Genomic DNA, 13681 nt, shown 5'->3' on the forward strand with positions numbered 1-13681 from the left:
CAATTATCCGAACGAGGTGGGTGGGCAGTATTTTGTTCAGATAATTGATTATTCAGTTAATTGATTCAATGCCTCTCCTTTGGGGCTCGGAGTTTTCTGAAGATTACTTCTCCCTCGCTCTGCCTGCCGTGCTCCCTCTCTCTGTCTCAGAGTTTGTTTCTGAGCAGACACCCCCTTGTGTGTAAGGGACCTGCAGCATTGCTGAAGCCTCCCGCCCCCCTCCCCATCAGTTCAATGGGACTGACACAGCGAGCACTTGCTAAGTCTGCTCCCAGTCCAACCCCACCCCCCCCCCCCGCCTGCTCCCACCCCGCCACCCATCCACCCGTATCCATGTCTGCCCCCACCCCCGGTCTGCCTCCCCCCCAACCCCATCCAAAATGGCTCCCCGTACGACCCCACCCCTGCATCCTGCTACCCCAAGCTCCCAACCCCGCTACCCACACAACCTTTTAGTGCAATCTTTTGATAGGTTGTACCCTGTGCAGGACAATGTTGGATAGATTATCTGGGGAAGAGGGGTTTAGGGTACATCCAGGGAAAGTGTGGGGAGATAGAGAGAGGGCAGGCGGTCGGTCATTTGGATACAGTGCCTGGGTTCCCATCAATGTCCAGCACTGTTCTCGGCAGTATTTCAGTGAACCAAGTACACTTTTATCCATTGTAAACAAAAGACACGATCAGTGTTGGAAACACCTCTTTGATGTAATGTTTCTATCCGGTCCTTGAGATCTTCTTCAGATAATCCAAAATTTGGATAATTGATATTCAGATAATCAAGGTTTCGCTGTACATAGAACAGTACAGCGCAGTACAGGCCCTTCAGCCCTCAATGTTGCGCCGACCTGTGAAACCAATCCGAAGCCCATCTAACCTACACTATTCCATTTTCATCCATACGCCTATCCAAAATGACCACTTAAATGCCCTTAAAGTTGGTGAGTCTACTAATGTTGCAGGCAGTGCGTTCCACGCCTCTACTGCTCTCTGAGTAAAGAAACTACCTCTGACATCTGTCCTATATCTATCACCCCTCAATTTAAAGCTATGTCCCCTCGTGCTAGCCATCACCATCCTAGGAAAAAGGCTCTCACCTACCTTGATATCTTTTATGTCTCTATTAAGTTACCTCTCAACCTTCTTCTCTTGAACAAAAACAGCCTCAAGTCCCTCAGCCTTTCCTCAGAAGACCTTCCTTCCATACCAGGTAGCATTCTCATAAATCTCCTCTGAACCTTTTCCAAAGCTTCCGCATCCTTCTTATAATGCAGTGACCAAAACTCTACACAATATTCCAAGGGCAGACGAACCAGAGTTTTGTACAGCTGCAGTATGAGCCCATGGCTCCGAAACTCAACCCCTCTACCAATAAAAGCTAACACACCATATGCCTTCTTAACAACCCTATCAACCTGGGTGGCAACCTTTAGGGATCTATGTACATGGACACTGAGATCTCTCTGCTCATCTACACTACCAATAATCTTACCATTAGCCCAGTACTCTGCACTCCTGTTACTCCTTTCAAAGTGAATCACTGCATATTTTTCGGTATTAAACTCCATTTGTCACCTCTCAGCCCAGCTCTGCATCTTATCAATGTCCCTCTGTAACCTACAACATCCTTCGGCACTATCCACAACTCTACTGACCTTAGTGTCATCCGCAAATTTACTAACCCTTCTACACCCTCATTCAGGTCATTTATAAAAATGACAAACAGTAGTGGACCCAAGACAGATCCTTGTGGTACACCACTAGTAACTGAACTCCATGCTGAACATTTCCAATCAACCACCACCCTCTGTCTTCTTTCACCTAGCTAAGTTCTGATCCAAACCATCAAATCACCCTCAATCCCATGCCTCCGTACTTTGTGGAATAGCCCACAAAATACAAAATTGCCCAGGATTTCAAATTTCAAAGAGTTTTGGGTTGCCCCTTTCACTCAATTGTAAATAACTGAAAGTCGCTTTTACTAACTATACAGAACTACTTATTTGACTTATTCTCAACGATTTCAAAACAATTATATTCAAAAATTGTTACCACGTGCTTATTGGTAATGAAAACAACAAATGCTGGAGATCATATTGGGTCAGGCAACATCCATGAGGAGAAAGCAAGGTAACGTTGAGTCTAGATGACTCTTTGTCACAGCCAAAGCGAAGGGCGGAGGGGGGCAGCACTTGAGCTACATTTGGTAGGAGAGGGAATGGAATATAGAGTGCTGGAGAGAAAAGATGTTGATAGTCCAGATTAAGGGATCTGTGAGAATGGCAGAACAATGTGGGCGGCACGGTGGCACAGTGGTTAGCACTGCTGCCTCACAGTGCCCGAGACCGGGGTTCAATTCCCGCCTCAGGTGACTGACTGTGTGGAGTTTGCACATTCTCCCCGTGTCTGCGTGGGTTTCCTCCGGGTGCTCCGGTTTCCTCCCACAAATGTGCAGGCCAGGTGAATTGTCCGTGCTAAATTGCCCATAGTATTAGGTAAGGGGTAGATGTAGGGGTATGGGTGGGTTGCGCTTCAGCGGGTCGGTGTGGACTTGTTGGGCTGAAGGGCCTGTTTCCACACTGTAATGTAATCTAATCTGATCTAATGGTGTGTTGAACTGCCAGATTTGAAAGAACAGACAGTCCCACTGGGGTGGGAGGAGGGGAGAGAGGACATTGTCACAATGCTGGTCTGGTACAAGGTTACTTTGCCCTTGAGTTTTTTTCAGATGCCAGTACCTGCAGTAATTTGCTCCTGCCTATCGGTATTGGTGCTCTAAAAAAAATTAACTTCAACAGGCTTCTTGAAGTTCCATAGACAAACAAAATTTGTGGAAATTTGATTAACATAATCTGAGACGTGGCCAGTTTTGTAGATGGGACGCTCGTGTAGTGTGATCTTTTTGAAAGTCATTGAAATTTGAGTTGCACCAAATGTATTTTGTGCTTAAAAGTTGTGATCTTTTGCACTCATTTTACCTGTTTTAGACACATTGTGCCAAAAATTGGCAGCTCAACTGAAACTCCAGCTCTGGAAATAAAGCAGTAACTCTTTATCAACTATGCTTTACCAAATCAAGTTTCTTTGTATTGCACATATCTCTCCAGCGACACTATTATGTCAACTGATATTCTGGAGATGTGATGGGACATGTGCCTTTAGTTCACACAGTCCTGAAACTACAATTGAATTGCCTTGTGCAGCAGCATTATTAATGAAGGATTACAATAAATAACACCAGGTCATGGCCTAGTGGTATTATCGCTGGACTGTTAGTCCAGAGATGAAAAATGTGTTGCTGGAAAAGCGCAGGTCAGGCAGCATCCAAGGAGCAGGAGATTTGACATTTCAGGCATAAGCCCTTCTTCAGGAATGAGGAGGGTGTGCCAAGCAGGCTAAGATAAAAGGTAGGGAGGAGGGACTTAGGGGAGAGGCATTAGGAATGCGATAGTTGGAAGGAGGTCAAGGTGAGGGTGATAGGCCGAAGAAGGGGTGGGGGCAGAGAGGTCAGGAAGAAGATTGCAGATCAAGAAGGCGGTGCTGAGTCCAAGGGTTTGGACTTAGATAAGGTGGGGGGAGGGGAAATGAGGAAGCTGGAGAAATCTGCATTCGTCCCTTGTGGTTGGAGGGTTCCTAGGCGGAAGATGAGGCGCTCTTCCTCCAGGCATCGTGTTGCCATGGTCTGGCGATGGAGGAGGAGGCCAAGGACCTGCATGTTCTTGGCGGAGTGGGAGGGGGAGTTAAAGTGTTCAGCCATGGGGCGGTTGGGTTGGTTGGTGCGGGTGTCCCAGAGGTGTTCCCTGAAATGTTCCGCAAGTAGGCGGCCTGTCTCCCCAATGTAGAGGAGGCCACATTGGGTGCAGCGGATGCAGTAAATGATCTGTGTGGAGGTGCAGGTGAATTTGTGACGGTGTGGAGGTGCAGGTGAATGTTTTAATCCAGAGAGCAAGGTAATGTTCTGGGGACCCATGTTTGAATCCCACCATGGCAGATGGTGGAATTTGAGTTCAATAAAAGTCTGGGATTAAGAGTCTTATGATGACAAGAAACCATTGTCAACTGTTGGAAAAACTCATCTGGGTAACTAATGCCCTTTAGAGAAGGAAATTTCCATCCTTACCTGGTCTGGACCACATGTGACTCCAGACCCACAGCAATGTGACTGACTCTTAACTGCCTTTTGGGACAGGCAATAAATGCTGGTCTGGCCAGAATGAACAAAAAAAAATCAATAACAGTTACAGATAGCAGCATAATCTCGGGTATTCAGGGTATTATACAGGATATACTTTATTTCCAGCGTGGTGCCATTAAACACAAATTTTTTTCTTTGCTTCAGCTTCTATTCAGCTCAGAAACTGTCAAGTCCAAGAGGATTGCCTGTACCAGGTAACTGGGATCACAGACTCCTCATAGTGCTGGACTGAAACCAAATCTCATCAGTTCATAGGGCCAGGCCGCTGTGTACCTGCTGAATGCGCTAACAACATAACTTAATAAATTTGAAAGTGACCTCATTTTATCAGTAGAGGTAGTGCCAACAGTAAAACAGTTTCCGTAATCTGATTATATTTTTTAAATTGTTGGGTGGAGGATTTCTCCAGAGATTAGCAGCAATACAAGTTCTTTCTTGTAGTATCACTCCTCCCATGATGCGAAAATTTCAAGTGTCAAGCTGTGTGTTATTTCTAAACATTCTGTGTTAAACTGGTGATTGGGGAAAAACAAGCACTCATGTGACCCTGCCAGCAGTGGGACTACACCGGAAGGTGTTCGAGCTTTGAGGACTCAGGGCTATACTTTTATGGAAATGATGGGGGGAAAATATCCAGAATGGTTTGCAACTCGGCAAAGACCACTGCAACCAACCTCCCAATTCCACTTGCCCCCACCCCACAAACCAGGCTGCCATCCCTATCCCACCATGGAAAGGATTTTTGGAGGCCAAAGGGACTAGGAACCGAAGTGGGCTCCAGCATCTGCAGTCCTCACTTTCTCCTAGTGCACAGACACCCTGTCCAGTAGTCTTTGTTGGTTTAGCCAGTTAATGTGAGGTTGCTGCTGCTGATATAGTGTGGGGTGGTGACCCATATTTGATTCCAATGTCAGATGTCAACAAAATTACACTCATGCTTTTTCCTTATTCAGGAACAAACATGAGGGTCAAAGCCAAAACTCTTGAACTCCCTTCCTAGCAGCACTGTGGGTCTAACCACACCACATGGACTGCAGCGATTCAAGAAGGCAGCTCAACATCACCTTCTCCAGGGTAATTAGGGAGTAGGCAATAAGTGGTAGCACAACCAGAGACACTGTATCCCACAAGTGAATACATGACTTATGATGGGAGATCCTCTCCCAATGTTGTCAACTGGTGGTGATAGGGAGGGGCATTGTAATCTCCATAATATACTAGTTTGGTTGGTGCTCCTATGGATTTGACCTTCTTGTACCTTATAGATCCAAATGTCCTGTCCATGTATTTACTGTCTACCCACCCCAAAGCAATGTGAAAATTTTGTGAGTCAGCATACATTTACTAAGGCTAGTTCAGTGACTCCGGAAATTTCCTGACATGAGGTGCCTGCCTTCCCTGTGTAAATCTAGCCTACACATCCATTATTGCTAAAGGAGTAGTCGTCATGAATTGATGTAATATAGTCATAAAGGACAAGACATCTTTTTCTTAATAAGTGAAATATAACTTAGTCACCTCACAAAATGGAAGTCACATGGTAAGACCAATGTGTACTTAGGCTAATTTTTGAAGAACCGAAAACTGCGCAACATTGATTTTATTAGTAAATATACATCATGCTAGGTCATGCACCACAGAGAATTGACTGGACTGGTCACTTACCTTTCTCTGTTAAAAACAATAAATTCCTTCTGCACTGCATCTAGATGTTGCTGAAGATGTCCATTCTTCCAATGGTTAAACCAGATGATGAAAGAGACATTGAAAATATAGAGAGAAACACAGTAAGGGATTATGCTCTATAATATTTCACTCAGAATGTTCAATGCCATGGGCAAAATCAAGATCAATTAAATATGGCTGGTATGCAACATCGAATTTAGAATCTTCTGTTAATAATTTAAGCAGTCTCCAAACTCACATTTCAAGTACGCTACACCTCTCTGTATCTCGGGATGAGTTTTTAAAAAATCATTTACTATTTATCTGAGTTGATCTAGTATAAGACTGCTATCCCTGAGCCAATCATTTTACTTTTAATACATATAGTCATGTGTTATGTGACATGATAATATTGTTTACTATTAAAGCTTCCCAGGCACACTGTGTTTCTCTAACTCTCGCCTCCTCTCTCTCACACTCCTTCCAACCCACAATATGCTATCAGGTGCCTTGGCAATAGGTTCTGAAATTCCCTGGTTAAACCTCTTTGCCTCTCCATTTCTCTCTCCGCCTTTAAGACTCCCTTTAAAACTAACCCCTTTAGCTACACTTCTGGCCATCTGCCTCGTATCTCCTTCTTTGTTTTGTCTCAATTTTGTTTCTGTCAAGTGTCCCAAGGGTGTAGAAATGCAAGTTATTGAACATAAATTTAATATTATTGCAAGGTTCAATGTTAACAGCACTGACAGAATATACTAAAAATACATAGTTAACACACTTCTCATCTTCCTCCCAATTTTCCTATTCTATAATTTTGTCTTACTTATTTGGTTAATTATCTTTGCTGGCTTAGTCTGTCCCACTTATTTTTAAAACGGAAATTACGTCACATAATTGTATTGATCAAAGACTTTCAGCAGATCAAAAGATGAATAAGTGAAACTTGAAGTGATTGAAGTGTCTGAGTAACAGCTTAAACTTGCACATTTCTTCAAGTCAAAATGGCTGCCTCCAGGAAATGAAAAGTGTAGAACAAAATAATTATAGATTGTAGGGTCACCAGAGAAAAAAAATCAAATCAGTGATACTGGGGTGGCCAACATCATTAAGATCTATGCCAATCAACATACACAGCATGTTAATAGGTCAGTATTGTGACAGCATTTAACCTGGAAGGGAAATGTATAGTATCTTTAAAAAGGCTGTGCAATCTGTAATTGGTTTGAAGAATGTTTCAAAGAGATTTTCATTAATTGTGAAGGGATCAAATGTATTTTTCTTGAATAATAAGAAATCCTTGACCATGGAACAGCACCAACAGGAAAGAAGTTAAAATATAGATGCTGTGTGCCTGACACAAATGCAAAACTAAAGGCAGAAAGCAATCAGCATACATAAGGGGTGGCACAGTGGCTCAGTGGTTAACACTGCTGCCTCACAACACCAGGGAATCAAGGTTTGATTCCAGCCTTGCGTGACTGTCTGTGTGGAGTTTCTACATTCTCCTTGAGTCAGTATTGGTTTCCTCCCACAGTTCAAAGACGTGCTGGTTAGGTGGATTGGCCATGGTAAATGTGAGGTTATGGGGATAGGTAAGGGACTGGTTCTGGGTGGGATCTTCTTTGGCGGACTGGTGCAGACTCAATGGGCTGAATGGTCTCTTGCACTGCAGTGACTCTAGATTCTTCTTCCACATACATAGATACAAAGGGAAAGGAGACACAGGGAGAAAGAAGAATGCAGAATTCATGTGCGGTGAAATCTGTAAAGCTCTTCTTGAAACGTTGGTTGTTAGACAGCAAATAGAAAAATAGAAGGTTAGAGCCTCTTAGAGAAGCAATGTAGAAGTGAACTTGAATATACTGAACTGTAAAATCTGTGTGAATATCTTAGGCATGTATAACAGCTCAGTGAATTAGAGTACCAGAACATAAAGTGGGTATTGTTGATTGATTGGCTGAAAAGGAGACCTGGCAGGTTGTGTCATGATCCATGTAAGAATTGGTTCATACGTGTGTGGCTAATCCATGCTAACCATATATGGAAACTTTGAATGAAATGCAGCTGCCTGTGAACATGACTGCAGGGCCAAATCGATCATGTGAGAAAGTGAGAGATTCTATGTAATATAAGCAGAGTTTCAGGATAATTTCTTAAAATGCATCTTTTTCACAAGTGAAGGCTACAACATTTTAGAATTCATATAAATGATTTTAATGAGAGGACAAAGGTAGGTTTGCTAAATTTTGTAATGACATGAAGTTGGGTGTGAAAGTACATCATGAAGAGGACATTAGGAGACTACAAACGAACATTGACAGGTTAAATAAGTGGCAGGAGGCTGGAAGAACACAGCAGGCCAGGCAGCATCAGGAGGTGGAGAAATTGATGTTTCAGGTGTAACCCTTCTTCAGGTCACACCCAAAACGTCAACTTCTCCACTTCCTGATGCTGCCTGGCTTGCTGTGTTCTTCCAGCTTCCTGCCTGTCATTTTGGATTCTAGCATCTGCAGTTTTTTTTTGTCTCCAACCAGGTTAAATGAGTGGGCAAGGAGCTGGCAAATGGAATATGGAAAAACGCAAAATTTACAATTTTGACAGGAAATAGTGAATAATTATAAAGGTCTGAAAGACAGATGGATCTGGATTTTTTACTGCATGAAACATAAAGGTTTAGTATTCAGACACAACAAGCAATTAAGAAAGGTATGGATCAGAGTGGTGCTGAAAAAGCACAGCAGGTCAGGCAGCATCCAAGGAACAGGAAAATCGACGTTTCGGGCAAAAGCCCTTCATCGGGAATAGACTATTCTTGATGAAGGGCTTTTGCCCGAAACGTCGATTTTCCTGCTCCTCGGATGCTGCCTGACCTGCTGTGCTTTCCCAGCACCACTCTAATCCAGACTCGGGTTTCCAGCATCTGCAATCCTCGTTTTTACCTAATTAGGAAAGTTATAACTTATCGTGATGGGAATTGAATACAAAAGTTGGGAGGTTATACTTCAGTTATCAAGGGCACTGGTGAGACTATATCTGGAGTACTGTGTAACACTGGAAGCAGTTCAAAGAAAGTTTATGAGACTGATACCTGAAATGGGTGTGTTGTCTTATAATGAAAGATTGGACAGACTAGGATTTATCTGCTGGAGTTTAGAATAGTTAGAGGTGACTTGATTGATCCTTAGGATTCTTGACAGGGCAGAAATGGAAACATTTCCTCTTGTGCAGAATCTAGAACTATAGTCGCTAGTTAAAAGGTAACAATCACTTGTTTTAAATAGAGATTAGGAAAAATGTTTTCTCACAGAGGGCTGAGTGTTTTTGGAATATTCTTCCTCAAAAGGTGGAGTTCGAGTGTTATTAAGATAGTGATTGTCAGGCTGTTGTTAAGGAAAAACTTGAAAAGTTATCATAGGCAGACAGGAATGTGGGGTAATCAGATAAATCAGGGTCTTATTGAATGGGGGAAGGCTCAAGGGTCATATAGCCTATTGTTTTTCTGCTGTACGCAAGACACTGTTTGTTGTAGTTTGGCCACAATATTAACAAAATAATTCCTGCCCAATGGTTGACACAGCGGTGTCAAAATCTTAAAATATATTAGCTATACAAAAAGTAAATGCATGGAAGGAATAAGTATTTTGGGTTCTGTGATTTCACACATCCACATGTCATTCCTTCACCTGTTACTTTAGTATTGCTATTAAGCTGTTTCCTTAAAGGTTAATACTTCTGATAAAATGACAGAGCAAGATTTTCACAATAAGGCATCATTACATCTACTACTTACACTGGATAGTGCAATTTCAATGAGAATATTTATTCATTTGCTGAAAATCTTGGAAATAGATACCCCTTTTTGATAGGAATACAAAAATGTACATTTCAAGTTTTACTTCAAGCAATTGTGCTTTCTAAGAGTGGGCTGACAGGATCAGATAAACAGTTCCGTCATAGAATTCATTACAGATATCACAATATAACACAATAGCAATTCACAGAAAAGGTTATACTATCAGAACAAAGAGCCTGTTGTTTAATGCATGCACCAGCACTTTACAGGGCTTGTGTGGTGCTATTAAGGATATTAAATCAGCTGACTAACAGCCGATTATCTGTTCTTTAGTTAGTAAATTCCCATTTCATCTTTTTGACCTTATGAAACTATACTGCAAGATATTCACAGGCAGTTTTCTCTGCTATGTTAATGAAGTTGTAATCTCATTCAATTATATCAATTTTTACAGCAGGTAATTTAATCCAGACCCCCCCCCCCACCCCCACTTGTGCATTTAGCCAGCTTCCCTTTTAACACACTTGCACTATTTGCTCAGTTATTCCTTACGTTTGTGAATTCTATCACCCTCTGAATAATTCTCAATGAGACTTATCAGTGACTGGCTTCACTCCTCATTCTGTGTGTCCTTTGCAAATGGAAATAGTTTCTTTTCTTGTGAATATTAAGTAACTTGTAAAGACTTTTAGTTGGCCATCTCCCAGTGTTGCCTATATTCAAACAAGCCTCTCAATCCCCTCAGTCACATTAACATATTTTGCTAAACCTGTGAAGTCAATTGTTTCATAAAGATGTGTTAATGAGTACATTAGTAAGATAAATTACATTTTTCACATCCAGCACCCTATCTCCTCAGTTGGGAATTACCAAGCACAAGTGCCTAGATAATGGAGCATTAGCTGATAAATTGCTCCAACCCAAGACATGTCTTAAGTTTATCAAACAACTCATGCAAATCTTAAATATTTGAGGTACAATGTGACAACGAATGGAATCCAATAAAGTTTAAAATGCATCAAAGTATAACAGCCATAAAAAGTCTAATTTTGTGCAGCGTGACAGGATTCAATCCACCATTTGGTTGCAGAAAACATCCATATTGCATTCTCAAGACTGAGCTGTGGGTAATTATCACAATTGAAGTTAGGAGTGAACAATTGTTTTTCCGATGTGAGGGAAATATACAGTGGCATTCCACCAGTATTGGAACCGTTGCTATTTCAATATAAATTAATTATCCAGGCTTGAGTAACAGATTATTTCAGAGTTTGTAAATAATACTAAGCTTGGAGTGGAGTGAACAGAGGGGAGGATAGGAACAGACTTCAGGAGAACAGGCAGACTAGTGAAATGGTCAGGTGTTAGGTGAATAAAGTTGAACACAGAAAAGTGTCCAGTGCTTTAAAATAATTAAAGGAGGAAGGGTTTGAGAGAGGGGAAATGTAGATTTACAAAGCAAAATGATATGACAGCATCGCTGGGCAGCTATCTAGATGATGAGTGGGACAGCAAGGCTCAATGGTACAGTCATAAAGAAAAAGCAAAGAGTGTGAAAGGGGAAAAACATGGTAAAAAGGCAAAATGAATGGCTTTTTTTACTTAGTCATAGAGATGTACATCATGAAAACAGACCCTTCGGTCCAACCCGCCCATGCCGACCAGATATCCTAATATAAACTAGTCCCATTTGCCAACACCCGGCCCATATCCCCCCAAACCCTTTCTATTCATATACCCATCCAGACGCCTTTTAAATGCTGTAATTGTACCAGCCTCCACCACTTCCTCTGGCAGCTCATTCTATACACGCACCAACCTCTGCATGCAAAAGTTGCCACTTACGTCCCTTTTATATCTTTCCCCTTTCACCCTAAACCTATGCCCTCTGGTTATGGACTCCCCCACCCCAGGGAAAAGACCTTGTCTATTTATTCTATCCATGCCCCTCATGATTTTATAAACCTCTGTAAGGTCACTCCTCAGCCTCCGATGCTCCAGGGAAAACAGTCCCAGCCTATTCAGCCTCTCCCTATAGCTCAAATCCTCCAACCCTGGCAACATCCTTGTAAATTGTTTCTGGACCCTTTCAAGTTTCACAACATTCTCTCGATAGGAAGAAGACCAGAATTGCATGCAATATTCCAAAAGTGGCCCAACCAACATCTTGTACAGCCACAATATGACCTCCCAACTCCTATACTCTGATCAATAAAGAAAAGCATACCAAACACACTCTTCACTATCCTACCTACCTGCGACTCAACTTTCAAGGAACTACGAACCTGCACTCCAAGGTCTCTTTATTCAGCAACACTCCTCAGGACCTTAACATTAAGTGTTTAAGTCCTGCTCTGATTTGCTTTTGCAAAATGCAGCACCTCACATTTATCAAAATTAATCTTCATCTGCCATCCTTATCCCATTGGCCCATCTGATCAAGATTCTGTTGTAATCTGAGGTAACCTTCTTCGCTGTTCACTACACCTCCAATTTTGATGTCACCTGCAAACTTACTAACTATACCTCCTTTGTTCACATCTAAATCATTTATCGAAATGATGGAAAGCATTGATCCTTGTGGCACTCCACTGGTCACAGGCCTCCAGTCTGAAAAGCAACCCTTCACCACCACCCTCTGTCTTCTATCTTTGAGCTAGTTTTATGTCCACATGGCTAGTTCTCCCTGTATTCTATAAGATCTAACCTTGCTACCAGTCTCCCATGAGGAACCTTATCGAATGTCTTACTGAATGCATGTAGCATTAAGAACATATATGAATTAACAGCACAAATTGATGTAAATGATTATGAGCTTATAGCCATTTTGGAGTCATGGCTACAAGACGATTAAAGTTAGGAACTAAATATTCAAGGATATGCTGCTTTTCTTAAGGTCAGGCAGGAAAGAAGGAAGGGTGATGGGATGGCTTTGTTGGCATAGGACCAAATGATAAGATAGCAAGAAATTATCTGGGTTTGGAAGATGTAGAGTGCACACTGGTGGCGCTAAGAAATAATAAGGGGAAGAAAACAGTGGTAGGCGTAGTCTATAGGTCAAAACTGAAAATGTGTTGCTGGAAAAGCACAGCAGGTCAGGCAGCATCCAAGGAGCAGAAGAATCGACGTTTCGGGCATGAGCCCCTGAAGAAGGGCTCATGCCTGAAACGTCGATTCTCCTGCTCCTCAGATGCTGCCTGACCTGCTGCGCTTTTCCAGCAACACATTTTCAGCTCTGATCTCCAGCATCTGCAGTCCTCACTTTCACCTAGTAGTCTATAGGTCACCTAGCAGTTTCTGTCTGAAAGGACAGAGAATAAATCAGGAGATAACGAAGGCACATAAAAAAAGCAGTAGACTAACCATGGCTGACATTCATGTTCATGTAGATTGGAAAAGTCAAATTGACAGAGGTAGCTTCAAGAAAGAAATCATAGAGTGTTTTTGGGACAGTTTCCCAGAACAAGATGCAGTAGATCCAATCAGAGCTCAGGCTATGTTGAATCTGCTAATGTACAATGACGCAGATTCAATAAATGATCCCCTAAGAAACAGTGACCATCCCATGGCAGAATTTAGCATTCAATTTGTGAGGGAGAAACTTGAGTTGGAAACAACCGTGCTCGATTTAATTTGAGTCATTACAAAGCACAGAGGACAGAGTTAGCTGGAGTGGGTTGCGAAAGCAATTTGGCAGCAGTTAAGAACCAATGGCTGATGTTTAAGAAAATGACTCACATCAAGGGTATATCCCAGTCAGTAAAAAAGATTATAGGAAGGAGACAGGCTAACCATGGTTAATGAGGAGAATTACAATAGCACTAAATTGCGAGAAAATACATACAAAGTGGTGAAGAGGATTGGGGAAGTTTCATGGAAAACCAGGGAATGGCAAAGAAAGTGAATAAATAGTTTGAATCAATCTTCATGGTAGAGGACATTAGTAAATTTCTAAAGATACTTAGTAATCAAGGGGCAAAAGGAGAAGAGGAAAACAATGCAATAACAATTGCTAGATAAAAAGTACTTGG

General features: G+C 42.0%; 1 protein-coding gene across 1 annotated transcript in view; it reads right to left on the reverse strand.

The window, feature by feature from the left end:
• Window positions 1–13681, reverse strand: part of stk32a (serine/threonine kinase 32A) — a 323186-nt gene that overhangs the window by 14458 nt on the left and 295047 nt on the right. Inside the window, exon 11 of the mRNA XM_072591097.1 lies at window positions 5858–5922. Within this exon, the coding sequence (XP_072447198.1) occupies window positions 5858–5922 (65 nt within the window). The remainder of the gene's footprint in view (window positions 1–5857; window positions 5923–13681) is intronic.

The sequence above is a fragment of the Chiloscyllium punctatum genome, chromosome 20 (genome assembly GCF_047496795.1).
Source record: "Chiloscyllium punctatum isolate Juve2018m chromosome 20, sChiPun1.3, whole genome shotgun sequence".
Lineage (NCBI taxonomy): Eukaryota > Metazoa > Chordata > Chondrichthyes > Orectolobiformes > Hemiscylliidae > Chiloscyllium > Chiloscyllium punctatum.